General features: G+C 49.3%; 1 protein-coding gene across 1 annotated transcript in view; it reads right to left on the reverse strand.

The window, feature by feature from the left end:
- Positions 1–18517, reverse strand: part of LOC119954158 (Down syndrome cell adhesion molecule-like protein 1 homolog) — a 636717-nt gene that overhangs the window by 6426 nt on the left and 611774 nt on the right. The window contains exons 27-31 of the mRNA XM_038779115.1: positions 15641–15796; positions 10445–10475; positions 6096–6214; positions 4219–4371; positions 376–570 (exon numbers count right to left, since the gene is read on the reverse strand). Of these exons, the coding sequence (XP_038635043.1) occupies positions 376–570; positions 4219–4371; positions 6096–6214; positions 10445–10475; positions 15641–15796 (654 nt within the window). The remainder of the gene's footprint in view (positions 1–375; positions 571–4218; positions 4372–6095; positions 6215–10444; positions 10476–15640; positions 15797–18517) is intronic.

Here is an 18517-nt window from a genome sequence, read left to right on the forward strand (position 1 = left end):
GGGCACAATTTCTGCGGGACCAGCAGCACTTCACCACCTTCTGCAAGAGGCCATTTCTCCTGTATAACAGTGAGGGGATAGCAGGTAATTCAGTCAAGCACGGACCCATCCTTGCTCTCCCTGTATGCCAGTATACATGGTCTCTGCAGTGATGGCACTGGACACTGATCAGGAGCAGGGGCCTGGCTAAGTTTTCCCTCCCTAGCTTCGCGATACTGAGGCTAACTGGAGGCGCTTCAAACCGGGTTGGCCTCTATATTTACCCAGCGGAGTTATCACATGATAAGTCTTTTTAAAATCTAGCATACAAAATGTTTAATGGCGTCGGGAAAAAAACAAGAATGAAATGGCCTGACGCACTGGTAGCTGTCTTACCCGTGTCCTGCGAGAGACTGGCACTGTAGCTGTCACTTTCAGTCACTGTTATTCCGTGCTGTGACCCCACAGCTCTCCAGTCAGAGGTCAAAGTTCGGGCTGGTGTGGAGGATTGGCATTTGGTCAGAGTCCATTGGCTGGAGTATCTGTTCCGTGTACTGTGCGCCGATTTGACACTCTTCCTTGCAACAGGATCTGATGGAAAGAGAGGAGAGCGAGTTCTCAGATCTAACTAATGTATTACTCCTAATTCCACACCATTTTCAACAAGAAATGCTGGGCTTGTGGTGTTCTTTGTGTTGCTCATACCAAGGATGAATTTGTCGTGTACACAAAGACTACAAAAAGCTAAGTCAAATGAACAAAGCTTAATTCATTACACTACTTATTATACAGTTCAAATTTTATTCCGAAAAGCAAGCAATATTCTAACTAAACTACAATCTACACTATACTAACACTTTCTCATGGACACTATCTTAAATTGTACTCTGCTCTACTCCTTGACTCTCTAACCTACTCTTGCCTTCTCTACACTCTCTCTCCTAGAAGCCTGAGACACAGTCCTTTTTATAGGTCTGCTCCCCAGCTCCATCTGGTGGTAGAATATAGTATCACTTTAACTCTTAATGTGCCAGACCTTACACATAATATCACAGGGCTGACTTTGGCTCTTGTGTGATTCAGCTACCAAACATGGGAGGTGCAAAAGAAGAGGGTGCACAACAGTAATAGGATCTGTCCAACCAATCCATCTGCAGTCATATTACAACACTCAATAAGTAAGTGATACACTCGCTAAATCCCCAACTATACTGATGAGGTGGGGAGAGGTTCTTCTCCTGAAGTCACTGACTCATGTTGGAGTTTGGTTCTCATGATGTCACAAGCAATTTTTAAGTGTGAGCGCAGGTAATGGTGGCAATTGGTTATCTGATTGATGAGGTGTCACAATTATTCCTGATACTGTCTTCCCCTCACAATCGTCACACATGCACACACGCACGCACGCACGTATGCACACACGCATACTGACCGAGACCATCTGGCCTCTGGGCTCAGTTATTAAGCCAGCAGGAGCCATGTTTTCGGTCTGTATCCCGGGTTTCAGAAGCTGAACGCAGAAATCAATGCAGAAAATTCCGGAAGTGCACAGCAGGTCTGACAACCTCTGCGGAAAGAGAAATGGAGTTAATGTTTCAGGGCGGAGTCGGACTGAGTCAAACTCGGAAGAAAGGTCAATGGCCTGAAACGTTAGCTCTGTTTCCCTCTGCACTGGTCTGCTGTGCATTTTCCAGCGTTTTCTCTTTCTACATCAGGTTTTCTGCGCACATGCAGCATCTCGTTCTCACACAGTTGGCTGCGGTGCTTCTCCGTCTCATCCTATAGAGTTACATCACGTGGGCTTCCTTCCTCATGTGGTGAGGAGTGAAACATCTTTCCAGCTGCACACTTTGAAGCACCAAACCCATGTCCACCTCTCATAAAATGAACAGGTCAGAATTGAAAGGTCCTGTCAAATTTACACATTAAAAAATAGGCCCAATGCTCATCCCCACACAAGCATTCATTCTAATCCCATCTTGAACAAGTATTTTTCTTCAGTATTTACAAATGAGAGGGGCCATATTGTTGGAGAGGACAGCGTGAAGCAGACTGATAAGCTTGAGGAGATACTTGTCAGGAAGGAAGATGTGTTGCGCGTTTTGAAAAACTTGAGGATAGACAAGTCCCCCGGGCCTGACGGGATATATCCAAGGATTCTATGGGAAGCAAGAAATGAAATTGCAGAGCCGTTGGCAATGATCTTTTCGTCCTCGCTGTCAACAGGGGTGGTACCAGAGGATTGGAGAGTGGCGAATGTCGTGCCCCTGTTCAAAAAAGGGAATAGGGATAACCCTGGGAATTACAGGCCAGTTAGTCTTACTTCGGTGGTAGGCAAAGTAATGGAAAGGGTACTGAGGGATAGGATTTCTGAGCATCTGGAAAGGCATTGCTTGATTAGGGATAGTCAGCACGGATTTGTGAGGGGTAGGTCTTGCCTTACAAGTCTTATTGAATTCTTTGAGGAGGTGACCAAGCATGTGGATGAAGGTAAAGCAGTGGATGTAGTGTACATGGATTTTAGTAAGGCATTTGATAAGGTTCCCCATGGTAGGCTTATGCAGAAAGTAAGGAGGCATGGGATAGTGGGAAATTTGGCCAGTTGGATAACAAACTGGCTAACCGATAGAAGACAGAGAGTTGTGGTGGATGGCAAATATTCAGCCTGGAGCCCAGTTATCAGTGGCGTACCGCAGGGATCAGTTCTGGGTCCTCTGCTGTTTGTGATTTTCATTAACGACTTGGATGAGGGAGTTGAAGGGTGGGTCAGTAAATTTGCAGATGATACGAAGATTGGTGGAGTTGTGGATAGTGAGGAGGGCTGTTGTCGGCTTCAAAGAGACATAGATAGAATGCAGAGCTGGGCTGAGAAGTGGCAGATGGAGTTTAACCCTGACAAGTGTGAGGTTGTCCATTTTGGAAGGACAAATCTGAATGCGGAATACAGGGTTAATGGTAGGGTTCTTGGCAATGTGGAGGAGCAGAGAGATCTTGGGGTCTATGTTCATTGTTCTTTGAAAGTTGCCACTCAAGTGGATAGAGCTGTGAAGAAGGCCTATGGTGTGCTAGCGTTCATTAGCAGAGGGATTGAATTTAAGAGCCGTGAGGTGATGATGCAGCTGTACAAAACCTTGGTCAGGCCACATTTGGAGTACTGTGTGCAGTTCTGGTCACCTCATTTTAGGAAGGATGTGGAAGCTTTGGAAAAGGTGCAAAGGAGATTTACCAGGATGTTGCCTGGAATGGAGAGTAGGTCATACGAGGAAAGATTGAGGGTGCTAGGCCTTTTCTCATTAGAACGGAGAAGGATGAGGGGCGACTTGATAGAGGTTTATAAGATGATCAGGGGAATAGATAGAGTAGACAGTCAGAGACTTTTTCCCCGGGTGGAACACACCATTACAAGGGGACATAAATTTAAGATAAATGGTGGAAGATATAGAGGGGATGTCAGAGGTAGGTTCTTTACCCAGAGAGTAGTGGGGGCATGGAATGCACTGCCTGTGGTAGTAGTTGAGTCGGAAAATTTATGGACCTTCAAGCGGCTATTGGATAGGTACTTGGATTAGGGTAGAATAAGGGAGTGTAGGTTAACTTCTTAAGGGCAGCACGGTAGCATTGTGGATAGCACAATTGCTTCACAGCTCCAGGGTCCCAAGTTCGATTTCGACTTGGGTCACTGTCTGTGTGGAGTCTGCACATCCTCCCCGTGACTGCGTGGGTTTCCTCCGGGTACTCCGGTTTCCTCCCACAGTCCAAAGATGTGCAGGTTGGGTGGATTGGCCATGACAAATTGTCCAAAATTCTATGATTAACCTAGGACAAAAGTTCGGCGCAACATCGTGGGCCGAAGGGCCTGTTCTGTGCTGTATTTCTCTATCTATCTATCTATCTATCTATCTGTGCCATGTACTTATCCAACTGCCCCTTGAATGCATGCGTGCCACACCCCACCCCCCCCATATCGATGAAATGAAAATTAAAATCGCTTATTGTCACGAGTAGGCTTCAATGAAGTTACTGTGAAAAGCCCCTAGTCGCCACATTCCGGCGCCTGTCGGGGAGGCTGGTACGGGAATCGAACCGTGCTGCTGGCCTGCTTGGTCTGCTTTAAAAGCCAGCGATTTAGCCCAGTGAGCTAAACGTACGAGTTCCACATTAAAAACATACAACCTGTAGATTCTATTGACCTGAATTCGCACCTTCTGGGCAAAGCTGGGGGACGAATCGGGTACTCACTTGTTCCAGGACGGATGTCAGACATGTCAATCAGCGGGCCCGTGTTCTGAATCATCGCGGGATGGTGGAGGGACACGCCAGTGCAGAAACTCTGGGGGTTGACAGACTGGCTAAATTCGGACTCCGTGGCAGGGATTGTGGCCTTGTCATCTCCTGTAGAAAGAGGAAAGGAAAGCAGAAAGCGATGGCGTGATGAGAAGTCTGAGACGTTTCCATACATTAAGGCCAAAGAACCAGAGATGACGGGTGTCATAATGTGCATCCATGCACATCATGAGGTAAAGACAGGCAGTGACAGACACCTGGTGAGCCAATCAACATACAGGACAGAACACAACCAATCACCAGACAGAACACTAGAGGGGCGCTTCCAACTATAAAACACACGAGGCATCAGAACTCCGCCTCTTTCCACTGGTGACAACTGTAGTGACTGTCAGGGTGTATATATTAGTCAACACCTTCTACACGTGGATCACAGCTAGTCTGGTCTAGTTAGTTAGAGTTAGTATACTTAGAGTAGTAGAGTGTCAACCCACAGCCAGCTGTGTGCATTGTTACAGAAGTTCAATAAATCGTATTGAACCAACGCCTAAGTTTGGTGTATGCTTTCCAGTACAACTGCATCCTGTTGCGGTCCGTGTTACCCCAGGGTGAATAACACAACGGGAGGGAAGAAACATTTACTCAGCAAGTTCTTATACTGAGAACTCGCCGCCGGAAGGGGTGTGGAAAAAGATTCAGCGATACCGGCTCTTGGAAAGAGCACCCTACCCAAGGTCAACAACTCCACCCTATCCCCATAACCCAGTAACCCCACCCAACACTAAGGGCAATTTTGGACACTAAGGGCAATTTTTCATTGGCCAATCCACCTAACCTGCACATCTTTGGACTGTGGGAGGAAACCGGAGCACCCGGAGGAAACCCACGCACACACGGGGAGGATGTGCAGACTCCGCACAGACAGTGCGGAAAGTCAAATGTGAGATGGTATTCTGTCGACTCACTGGTATAGCCTTCTAGTGAAAGTGATCTGGATTGGTCTTCTAACTCAACTAAACCTGCACCTCTGAACAGGCAGAATCTAGTTCCTTCCTTTGTTTCCTGTTTATGCAGCCCAATTACACAGGAGTGGAGTATTCAGCCCTCCCAATTCATTCCAGCATGGCTGATCTGTACTCCAACTGCTATTACCCACCACTGATCGATAAGTTGTCAAACCCTTACCGAGCAAAGAGTTATCAATCTCAGTCTTGAAAATTTCAATTGATAAGATGCACTTGAGCAAAAATGTTACTCTTCAGGGACTCTGAAACAAAATCCAAATAGAATTTTAGATCAGTCCCTTTGTACAGTGGAGAGCTTTCAGGCATTCTATTTTCTGGCGTGTATCAAGATCCATGGGAGAAAAGTTACAGGATAAGAAGACTGCTGCTTTGAAATAACACTCCAGACGGGACAGTCTGTCCCTTCCCGACCTCCACGGACCATCTCTCTCTAAATCCACTCCTTCCTTGGGAGCAAACACGCATATAATCAGGCTGAACAAATTTGAAGGACTGATAAAAAAGCCATCTTCACTCGATCAATGTGATCTCCTGAACATTTCGACATAGGCCTTGGTCATTTCTCACCCCGAATGTGCACCTAATTGCCATTTGAACCCATCAATGTGATGTGCCTCAATATCCTTCCCTGGTGACGTGGCCTTTGGGCGATGAAGCCTTCCCTTCCTAGCCGGCCGTTTCCAATTCTTTTTCACGTGCGTTGCACAGCCATTGGATACCTTCATGATGCCTGACCTGCCCAGTGCAGCTGGAATCTTGGCATAGATTAAGCATGACCCAGCATAGTGCCAACTCCGTGCCACGTACCCAGCTGCTTGATCCCCTCTTTGTCCTCGATCAGCAGTTGCACCCGTGGGATGTCAATGTGAAGCCGGGGTCCCTGTGACTGCCCTTTCACTGGGGTATCGAAGCTCCGATTGTTCTTACTGCAAGAAAACATTTCACAAACAGAATATCATCGTTTGGGCAGCATTTTCAATGGAGGATCACTGCAGCATTCTCAAACGAAATCTGGCAAATTTAACGCTAAATAGCTTGAAAATAATAGGTTCTTAGGAAGCATCAAGTAATACCCTCATGCAAGATTGCGCACAGCATGTGGTGCACTTTCTCAACCAGTTAACTGCCAGATTCAGACTAAAGTTTTGCGATTACAAATCCTAATGGATTTACCAGGCCTGTCATCCTGCAAAAAGTAAACCTTAAATTGTGAGAGGAAATAAAACAAATGGATTGAGCCAAGCTTCCCAAATGTTTAACGTACCTCTGTGCTGGTTGGTAATAGAAATGAGGATCTGTACCAAAGCCAATAGGTTGTTCATAGATAATGGATGCTGGCCTCTGTAAACACGCTTTACCTTTGGGGAGTAGGTGTAGCCAGGGGGAATGGAAATGTCAAATGTTCATGATTAAAAGTCGTTATACCTGAAACACGTGACGCCTCTGTCACGTTAACCTTCACAGCGGGCCTGCCTGCACTCCTCTCTGCTGCCCTCCGCTCCCCGAACTCCTACCCCCCTGTGCACAGTGGTCCAAGATCAAACACCCCTGATGCAGACCCCGTTCAGAGGATAAGTCAGCCGAAAGACAGGAGGCAGAAAGAGAGAAGCACCAGAGCTCTCCTCACAGCGCGTCATCATCACCCTCCTTGTATATTGACAGTGACAGCTGACAGTGCCGACACCGGCCCATCACCCTGGAGTGATGTTACACAGATCCTTGGAGGCTGGAACATGGTGGTCGGGGAAGAGGGGGGGGGGGGGGCGTTGTCATGGGGGGCAGGGTTAATTGTGAAAAGGAAGGAACTGGGGGGGGGAAGGGAGATTGGCGGAATGAGGAAAGTGGGGGGGAAGGGGAAAATGGGGGGAAGTGGAAGCAGGGGAATGGGGGGATTGGGGGGGATGGAGGGAAATTGGGGAGGCTTGAGCTGACAGACACAGCCTCGTCCTATAAGAATCTGGTGAGGATGTGGGCCTCCCTGGTCCTCCGGGCGTGTCGGACCCGTGCTACCACCTGCCCTCCATCCTCCGGCTCCTCCCCGGGCTGGTTCTCCAGCTCCTCCTCTGTCTCCTCCTCAGGCGAGTCCGCATGTCCTTCCTCCTCCCCCTCCTTCAGCATGACGCCCTGCTGCATTGCCAGGCTGTGGAGGGCACAACAGACCACCACAAAATGGGAGACCCTCTGGGGTATGTACTGCAGGGTACCACCAGCGTGGTCCAGGCATCGGAACTGCATTTTCAACAGTCCGATGCACCGCTCAATGACAGCACGGATGGCAACACGGGCCTCATTATAACGGGTCTCTGCGTCGGCCTCAGGCCTCCTCAGCAGGTTCCCCTAATCCCCTAAGACCTGTCATCCTGGGGTGGTCCTCAAAGACCCCGAGTGCCCCAGGATGTAGCTGTCAAGCACCCTTCCTGGGTAGCGGTCACACCCGTGCATGATACAGAGGACGTGGTTGCACACTAGAAAATGCTGAACACAAAGGACAACCAATTCCTGAGCAATCGCCAGTGACAACGCAGCATTCAGTAGGTAGCATTAGAAGTGAATGAAAATGGAAGATGCTGGTCAGCACTTGAAAACACAAACTGGGTTAAGATTCCGCGTGGGACCCTGTCTGTGTCCTTCATCTTATATCAGCTTTTCAGGTCATGCATGTCTCCATCGTTTCGGCAGTGACAGGGTAATGATATTGCTTGTTTTCTGCCTCAATGCAAAGCTTGCGTAAACCTCAGGGTCGGAGTTCTGGGACTCTTTCCTCTTGTACGGACATTCCCCGTTTCAAATTTGAAAAGCCTTCTTTGGAGTCTGAATTTTAAAAAAACGCATTCTGCTTCACTCGCTGTCTGGTTTCCACTTTGAGCAATGCAACAATACATCAGTGTCACATCTAATGAGAGGCGTTGACTCAACCTGGGGTTTCTTTTTGTTCCTTGAACGCACGGATTTCAATTATGCTTGAAGCAGAGAGTATGGAGCTGAAAACGGAAAGGGTAGAACGGGGGGGGGGGGGGGGGGGCACCCAATGCTCTTCTGAGGCTTGCTTTGAAGTTGCTGATGAAAAATCAACCGAAAATCAAGGACTCCTTCCTCTAAAAGGTTCCATATCATTACACAGACGCTGAGGGGAAAGTGCTTCTTCCCTCTGCATTAGCTGCAGTTTAGTGTTGGAATCACCGCCTCACAAATCCCATGTAAAAGATTGACGTTTCTAGTGTGCCACTTCAGGGACCTCAGCACAAAAACTCGGCTGGCGCTCCAGTGCGGAGCACTGCAGGAGTGCCGCACTGTTGGAGTTCTTTTGCGGATGTGATATTAAACCACGGGTGGGATTTTATGACCTTTCCTGCCAGTGGGGTCGTGTCCACTCCCGCCAACATCCCACGGTGTTAAGTGGGATCGACTTTGAACAGGTCTGGCAACTCAAGACTTGTCAACCGCCAGGCATTGTGAGCCATTAGAAAAACCACCATCTGTATTCAAGACCCAGCATATTCCCTCACTTTACCATTGCCACCAAGCCAGGCAATCAACCCTGGTTCAATGAAGAGTGTGGGAGGGCATGCCAGGGGCAACACTAGGCATACCGAAAATGAGGTGTCAACCTGATGGGGTTACAACGGCTTGTGTGTCAAACAGTGTAAGCAGCACACTACCACCTGAATGCTTCCCTCCAAGTCACTCACAATCCTGACTTGGAAACATATTCTTCACGATTCTAATACCCCATAGCTCCTGGCGCCAGTCCTGTACCACCGGGTGAATAGCGGGAGAGGCCCAAATCGGGCTTCGACCCGGGCGCAAAACCGAGTTCACCCGACCCATGGCACCCGGCGTGATCTGGATAATGCCAACGCTGGGCTTCATCCAGGTAATGACATTTTAATGATCCATTAGGCTTATCTAAATATGTGTGCCTTAACCAGGTGCCGCTTAGTATTAGTCTCCACAAGTGGAGACCAGGTGAGATGGCCACTTTAGGGGTCTCGGAGGCCATTGGGTGGTCATGGACAGGGCAGTGCCTTGGTTGGCACTGTTAGGGTGCCAGGGTCATTGTCTGGGTGTCAGGGTAGAAGTGTCATGATGCCCGGGGTCCAGGTTGGCACTGCCAAGGATCCGGGGGGGGGTCATGCCCATGAAAGGGGGGGCTGAGACATGGAGCTATGAAGGGCGAGGGCTGAAAGGGGTGTATGAAGGGGTATTATAAAGGTTGGGGGATGAAGCGGGGCCTTAGAGACCCCATAGCAGGGTATGCGCACTTGGGGGAGTGGGGGGAATGTCCATGTCTGTGGGAGGTCGCACGTCTGCAATCGGGAGATGTGGAGGACCCACAAGCTCACTTTGGGTGACAGATTAAAGTTTTCCATATTTTGGGACAGCAACTAGTCATGCGGCATCTCAGCTGACACAACTTCTCTTTGAGAGTGACCTCACCTGGGAGCACATTTGGTGAAACCATCAAACTGGAAGCCACAAAGATTAGAAAGAGGTTGGCCAAGACCATAGGCACAGAAAGATGTTCTATACAAGATAGGCAAGAGGTAGATCGAGACAAAATGGAATGAAGAGCAAGGTTAACCAAGAGCCCAGCAGGCAGTCCGCTAACAAACCCCTCCCCAATTTGCGTATCACACGCTATGGAACTGGGTTGTTCGCGAATGATCTTAATATCACATCAAAAATGGCAGCTGCAGCCCCAGTTTCTTTCATTGCCTATAATGTTGTCTGTATAGATATAAGTGTAGATACTCTACATGCAGATACTCGAGGTGATATTATTCCAGGTGTTAATACTCTAGATGTGGATATTCTAGGTGCAGGGAGTCTAGGAGTTGATACTATTGCAGCCGGGATTCTCCGTAGGCGCGATCCTCCGCTCCGCCGGCAGTACACCCACGCCCGCGGGTTTCCCGACGGTGTGGGGGTGGCCACAATGGGAAACCCCATTGGCCGACTGCGGGAATGTGAATCCCACTGCCGGTGAGGCCATGCTGCGCTGGGAAACAGGGCCGGAGGGATGGAGAATCCCACCCCATATGTCGATACTCTAGGTGCAGATACTCCAGGTACAGTTGCTCTAGGTGTCAATACTCTAGGTGCAGGTACTCAAGGTGTATCTTACCTTAGGTGCAGATACTCAAGGTGCATCTTACCTTATCAGCATTTCTGCCAGGCTCTTTGCATCTGAAAGATTGAAAAAAATTCAATCGTTAGGTTCCGAAAAAGAAAGAAGAAGAGTCAAACTCTTAAATCCCCATATGAATAAATGGTGACGGAGCTGTCTTTGAGTTTAATGCAATTTGAAAGGTGGCCAGAAAGAGCACCGATGAAATTTATTGTCCAGTATGATTGGCAAGCTTGAGTGACTGAATTTTTAAAAACAAATACTGTAGAGGCCAGGGCGGCCACCGGCTTTCCTTAACTTCACCCAGCTCTGTGACATTTAAATGGGACGTAGCTCCACAGGCGTCAGCAGCTTTTAAAATATCTCGTTCAGCTGGCCACACTTAACAACTGAGTGTCCCAATTTCAGTCCAAGCCCGGAAGGATAGGGACATGTGAAAGGAGATTCAAAGCCAGCCGTGCAATGCGAAACCCACGTTAGAAGAGATACCATTTAAATATCCACATTAAAATGAGCCGGGCAACAATACTGACCAGCGGAAATGAGAAAAATAGACCAAAATGAATCTATTGACATTAGTCATCAAGAAAATATGAATTTTAGTGGATTTTCCACATGAATCATTTCCTTTAAAAGGGCAATGGATATATTTTGGTTCTTTTAGGTGGAAATTTTTGGGTCCATATTATTTTATTATATATGGTAATGGATGGTGTAACATTGGAGAGCCTAGAATTGCAATGAGGTGGATGTTAACCCTGGAGATTGCTGAGGGTTCCATGAAGGTATCTTGGGGAATTGCAGAGTTGTGCTTCAACATGTAGGTCAATTACCCTGGTTTGGTGAGGACTCAAGGAACTCAACACCATCCAGGGCAGAGCAGCCAGCTTGTTTAACACCCTAACCACCATCCCATTCGCTCCCTTCACCATCAACACATTGAACTTCCCAAACCCATTGGCCAGGATTCTCTGAGCCCACGCCGGGTCGGGGAATCATTGGGGGGGGGGGGGGGCGAGAGAATCCCGCCAATCGCGCCCACGCGGTCGCTGCGGCGCTGGTTGGGGGGGGCCGTTGAAAGTGGCCCCTGCGGCGATTCTCCGCACTCGTCGGGCCGAATGCCCGCCAAGTTCCGGCGAGTCCGCTGGCATTGTTTACATATGGTCCCACCTGGCTTTCTGACTGCGGGGGCTGTCCTGGTGAGAAGGGGGGGGGGGGGTCCTCCATGGTGGCCAGGCCCGCGATCGGGGGCTATCGATCTGCGGGCGCGTTCGTTCTGGGGTGGGGGGGGTCTATGTTCCTCCGCGCTGGCCTGTAGGGCTCCGCCACGTTGAGCGGAGACGGCCGTGGCACGCATGTGCGGACCCGTGCTGGCCGTGGCGCGCATCTGTGGGCCTTCGCCAGCCGTGGCACGCATGCACGGACCCGCCGCCATTCCATCCCCCTAAGAAGGGGAGAATGACTGGGTCTGGAGGCCCGTTGACGCTGGCATCGCTTGCACCGGTTTTGACGCTGGCATCAACACCTACCTATATTGCCCAGAAGTATATGGGCAGCAGGCATATGGGATCATCACCATTTGTGAATTCCCCTCCAAGCCACACACCATCCTGATTTGGAACTAAATCGCCTTTACTTCACTGTCACTGGATCTACAAAGTGGAACGCCCTCACCAACAGCACTGTGTTTGTAGACCACATGGACTGCAGCGATTGAAGAAGGCAGCTCACCACCAATTTTTCCAGGGCAATTAGTGATGGGCAACAAATAGTGATCTTTCCAGCGACACCCACATCACATGGATCAATAAAGAAAATTTGTTCAACGTTGAGCCCTGGCTTTTGTTTCCCGTACATTTTTGAAATGAGGGGGAGTTAAGCAAGCTTCACTTTGGGAACCCACCACTAATAATAATAATAATCACTTATTGTCACGAGTACGCTTCAATGAAGTTACTGTGAAAAGCCCCTAGTCACCACATTCCGGCAACTGTTTGGGGAGGCTGGTATGGGAATTGAATCCTGCTGCTGGCCTTGTTCTGCTTTACAAGCCAGCTGTTTAGTCCACTGTGCTAAATCAGCCCCTATCACTAGTACCAAGCATTCTGCTCTCAGATAAACCATGTGCTGTCAAGGACAACAGCACATGTTTTTCTCTTTCCCATACCTGTGCTGTCTAGGGGTTAATGTCCATTGCAAATGTGTCAGGAGCTGGTTTAGCACACTGGGCTAAATCACTGGCTTTGAAAGCAGACCAAGGCAAGCCAGCAGCACGGTTCAATTCCCGTACCAGCCTCCCCAAACAGGCGCCGCAATGTGGCGACTAGGGGCTTTTCACAGTAACTTCATTGAAGCCTACTCGTGACAATAAGCGATTTTCATTTCATTTCAAGCAGTGCACTGCAGATAGCTCACTGAGAAAATGAAACCTTGAACGGTAAGTCGGCTTATCCTGCAGAACCATGTCTACCAGGAACAGTGGGGCTGGAGAGGAGTGAATGCAGCTCTTTGGAGGCACGTATGGGGCCTGAGTTCAACAAAAGACTGATCAATGAAAAATGAAAACATGAAAATTGCTTTATTGTCACGAGTCGGCTTCAAATGAAGTTACTGTGAAAAGCCCCTAGTCACCACATTCTGGCGCCTGTTCGGGGAGGCTGTTACGGGAATCGAACCGTGCTGCTGGCTTGCCTTGGTCTGCTTTCAAAGCCAGCGATTTAGCCCAGTGAGCTAAACAATGTCTGATAACTTACATCTCCACTGTGGGCGTGGAGCCATCATGGCTGCAGAAGATGGATCTGTGAGAGGAGTAAAAATGTACAGTTGGCAAACTTTGGGGAGTTTCTAGGTTGACTGAAATCAACCATCTCAGACTAAAGGGACGATCCTTTAAAACAGAGATGAGGAGGAATTTCGTCAGCCAGAGGGTGGTGAATCTGTGGAACTCTTTGCCGCAGAAGGCTGCGGAGGTCAAATCACTGAGTGGCTTTAAGACAGAGATTTCATAGAATTTACAGTGCAGAAGGAGGCCATTCGGCCCATCGAGTCTGCACCAGCTCTTGGAAAGAGCACTCTACCCAAGGTCAACACCTCCACCCTATCCCCATAACCCAGTAACCCCACCCAACACTAAGGGCAATTTAGGACACTAAGGGCAATTTATCATGGCCAATCCACCTAACCTGCACATCTTTGGACTGTGGGAGGAAACCGGAGCACCCGGAGGAAACCCACGCACACACGGGGAGAATGGGCAGACTCCGCACAGACAGTAACCCAAGCCGGAATCGAACCTGGGACCCTGGAGCTGTGAAGCAATTGTGCTATCCACAATGCTATCGTGCTGCACTTTTTTAGATGGGTTCTTGATTAATAAGGGGATCAGGGGTTATGGGGAGAAGGCAGGAGAATGGGGATGAGAAAATATCAGCCATGATTGAATGGCGGAGCAGACCCGATGGGCCAAGTGGCCTAATTCTGCTCCCATGTCTTATGGTCTAAGCTTGGAGATGGTCAGGAGGGTTGACCCGTTAAGAGGTGTTCAGGACAGCCAGAGCCCGAACTCCAGCGAAGGATCATAGATGAAGAAAATCATTTGGTCCATCTTAGTCCACCCATCCAGAGAAACCTGTCATCCTCCCATCATAGCTTCCAACTGGCTCTTAAATGACTCCAAAGAGTTTTGTCTCCACTGCCCAACCCAGTCGCCCAACACAAATTTGTGGCCATCTGGTCAGCTTTGCCCACTGTTAACCACCTGTGCTATTATGGCATTCTGTAACGAGACTGGATTCCAATTATATCCCAGGCAGATTAACTCTCTTTGTACTTGGCACAGCCGAGGAAAATAAACAGACTTAAGTCGCATCCCATCAGCATTCGAAAACACAAGCCAATGCTTAGGAAATAATTAGGTATCTAAGGTGCTTTGCATAAAAATTAAAAACACAGAACCCGCAAAGGTCCATTTAAATTCCATTCCATCAAATGTACATTCGCATTCGGAAATCTTCAGGCTCCGGAGGGAGACAAAGACAAGAAAAATATCCAAGAGAAACTTCTCCTCAAGCAGATGTTAGCTTAATATTCCAACGCGATGTATTTCGTGCAGCTCAAGGTTTTGAATAAGAACTAGGAAATTCTCATTAAGACCAGGTTTTATTTTCTAAATCAGCTCACTTACATATTCGCTGCTTCATTATCTTCCTTACCCAGGGGGAGCTGATTCACTGGCATTTATCGGCAGCCCCTCAGTACCTGTAGCAGTTACTCAGACTCAGTGAGGTTGGAGAAATAGTGAGCGTCACGTCCACGCACGTGCTGATTCCAGTGAGGCTCCCTGGCTAGCTTAAGGGTGAGATTGTTACCCTGGCTCTAGCAAAGAGCACCAAAACACCAGAGAATTCCCTGCTGCAACTACAGCCCTTGACTACGGGGCTCTCTTGGCTCCTGGGCCTCAGCTCCATAGATAATTCGATTCAAATCAGGAGAAATTAAGGATGGTTTAGGTGAGATAGTGACAGAGTGGCGATGTCATTGGACTAATAATCCAGAGACCCAAGATAGTCCCCGGGGACACAGGTTCAAACCCAATTAATAAATCTGGACTGTAAAACCAGCCTCAGTGATGGTGACCATAAAACTATCATTGATTGTATTAAAAACCCACCTGGTTCGCGAGTGACCTTCAGGGAAAGGAAATCTTCCGTCCTTACCCGGTCTGGCCTACGTGTGACTCCAGGTCCCACAGCGATGTGGTTGACTAACTGTCTGCTGAAACTGGCCCAGCAAGCCATTCAGTGTGCCAAACCGGCCCAGGTGCCAGGTGGACTGCAACAGTTTGAGACGGTGTCTCACCAGCACCTTCTGGAGGGCAGTTAGGGATGGGCAACAACGTTTTGCTGGCCTTTCCACATCTCATGAAAAAATAAAGTCTGGACTTTGTAATCATCTCACGATTTTGGCCTGGGTCTCTGGGCCGGATTCTCTGTTCCCCCAGCCGTGTATTCCTCGGTGCCTTTCGCTTGTGGCGGGATTCTCTCCCCCCCTCCGCAGTCAATGGGATTTCCCATTGAAGTCACCCCGCGTTGTCGGGAAATCCCATGGGCGGGGCGGGAGGGGAGGGGGGGGGGGGGGGTGCGCCGCCGGCGGGAACAGGGAATCCCAGCTGCCGGAGAATTCTGGCCTACTGCTCAACGTTTCCCAATGAGCCCGTCCCGCTCACCTCGCAGTCTCTTCAGCCGCTTCTCCTTCCGTTTTTTCCGGATAATAAACAGAAGTGCCACGGCAACCGTCGCCAGGATCACTGGGCAGGCGATGGTAAACAGTTTCTTCACGTCATCTCCCTCTCCTTGCATCGATTTGATTGGTGGGATGGTGCCTAAAATATCAAGAAGAAGATCATCATCTCGCTGATAAGAGATACCTGGAAACAATTCTAAAGGGGTGAGAAGCAAGTCAGGAGCTCTGGCGATGATACTGAGATGGTTTACAAATGCCTTGGGCCTGAAATCTGACTGCAGAGGCTTTGAAATTATTTATAACTTAGGCATTTTTTATTTATCAATGACTTAAAATTGAAATGGCTGTTCTCAGTAGACGAGCTATCTCGAGTCAGCATCTGCGAGGCACTTGGTTAGATTTGCACCTGAATATTGAGGTGAAAAAGCAGTTGATGCTCCTTCAAAGTTCCTTGGGATGCTTTACTACATAAAAAGCACTACATAAATGCAAGTCATTAGAACATAGAACAGTACAGCACAGAACAGGCCCTTCGGCCCTCAATGTTGTGCCGAGCAATGATCACCCTACTCAAACCCACGTATCCACCCTATACCCGTAACCCAACAACCCCCCCTTTAACCTTACTTTTTAGGACACTACGGGCAATCTAGCCTGGCCAATCCACCTAACCCGCACATCTTTGGACTGTGGGAGGAAACCGGAGCACCCGGAGGAAACCCACGCACACACGGGGAGGACGTGCAGACTCCGCACAGACAGTGACCCAGCCGGGAAACGAACCTGGGACCCTGGAGCTGTGAAGCATTTATGCTAACCACCATGCTACCCTGCTGCCCCTAATTGTTACGGTATTATCATTGCTGAGGTTAAAAGAAAATGAAATAAAAATCGCTTATTGTCACGAGTAGGCTTCAATGAAGTTACTGTGAAAAGCCCCTCGTCGCCACATTCCGGCGCCTGTCCGGGGAGGCTGGTACGGGAATCGAACCGTGCTGCTGGCCTGCTTTAAAAGCCAGCGATTTAGCCCAGTGAGCTAAACCAGCCCCTAGATACGTTGCACTCACTTGATGACTTTAACTCTGAGAAATGTGGCACAATGAAGGCGAAAGAAAATGTGAACTCTCTTCACCCAGGCAATTGGAGCGTTCAAAATTTGGATCGATGAGTTTCCGTTAGGAAAAGCTATCAATGGCTCAGGAACGATGGTTGGGGAAAGGAAGCTGAGGGGCAGATCAGCTGTGGTCACATTGGGCAGAAGAGTAGACCCAATGGGCTGAATGGCCTCCTTCTGTTCCTAATGCTCCCATGATTGGGTCAATCGGGCAATCCGGAATAACCAAAGAGGTTGTGGTGCACAAGGAGGGAAGATAACGACAACAAAATACCGCAGATGCTGGAAATCTGGAACAAAAACAGAAAATGCTGGGAATAGCTCAGCCGGTACGGCAGCGTCGGTGGAGAAACCGGGTTAGCCTTTCGAGACTGCATGGCTCTTCTTTGGAGAATGACAAGAAGGAGGTGGGTGCGGCAGAATTTCGGGGGATGATCCTGAGAGCAGAAGGAGAGATAAAGGAAAAGAAAATCCAGGAAAGGTGGAATGAAACCAGGAAAAATACGAGCAAAAGCCATCGGGTAGATTGCTACTTGCAAGAGTTTGGGAAGTTTGGGAAGAAGATAGTCTCCCTTCCAAATCTGAATGTGCCTTTTCCCTTTCACAGACGCCGACAGTCCTGGTGTGATTCTCCTGCATCACTGATCTGGCTCTGAAACCAGGAGATTGCTGAAACACCATTGCTGATACATTTCCATTTGTTAGAATATCCGATGCCCAAGAGTAGCTTACGGGACACCCAAGTGACACCACGATTCGAAGCACTATGCCCCACCCCCGTTATTGTGCTCCAATCTAAGGAAATATCCTGGAACGATCATGGGCGGGATTCTCCTTCCCCGACGCCGATTTCGTAATCGACGATTGGGCGGAGATTCCCTTTTTATGATGGAATCGACGCGGCGCCTGTTTTCGGATGCTCCCCCCCCCCCCCCCCCCCCCCCCCCCACCCCCCAACAGCACCATCGAGGAGCATTCTGCACACCGATGGGACGGCCTCCGGACGTCGCCTGAAGGCCCACCCCCGATGCTCCGCCCCCGATGGGCCGAGTTCCCAACTGCGCGGGGCACGTGCGGCTACGGACTGTGTCCAGCGCCACCAACAGGGGAGGGGGGGTGCTTCGGAGGGGGCTTTGGGGACTGGTAGGGGGTGGCCCAGGGTTGGCGAGGGGTTGTCCAGGGGGCCAGTACCTGCACGGCACGCCCGCTGCGGGTCAGCATCGTGCGCATGCGCGGTCATGGACCCGGCAATTCTCCAGGCGTTTATATCGGCAAGGCCGTGCATTTTAGGTAGCCCGGCTGATAGCCCCTCACAGGTCAGAGGATCGCCGATTTTCCCATGTAAAATGCCCCAGATCCTCCGGACATAGCCTGGAAATCGGAGAATCCAGCTCCACGTTTTTCCTCTGATTTTAACCCACGACTTTGGATTTGGTAAAATGTACGCGGCGCCTGTTTTCGGATGCTCCCCCCCCCCCCCCCCTCACTTGATGACTTTAACTCTGAGAAATGTGGCACAATGAAGGCGAAAGAAAATGTGAACTCTCTTCACCCAGGCAATTGGAGCGTTCAAAATTTGGATCGATGAGTTTCCGTTAGGAAAAGCTGTCAATGGCTCAGGAACGATGGTTGGGGAAAGGAAGCTGAGGGGCAGATCAGCTGTGGTCACATTGGGCAGAAGAGTAGACCCAATGGGCTGAATGGCCTCCTTCTGTTCCTAATGCTCCCATGATTGGGTCAATCGGG

The sequence above is a fragment of the Scyliorhinus canicula genome, chromosome 19 (genome assembly GCF_902713615.1).
Source record: "Scyliorhinus canicula chromosome 19, sScyCan1.1, whole genome shotgun sequence".
In the NCBI taxonomy this organism is placed as follows: domain Eukaryota; kingdom Metazoa; phylum Chordata; class Chondrichthyes; order Carcharhiniformes; family Scyliorhinidae; genus Scyliorhinus; species Scyliorhinus canicula.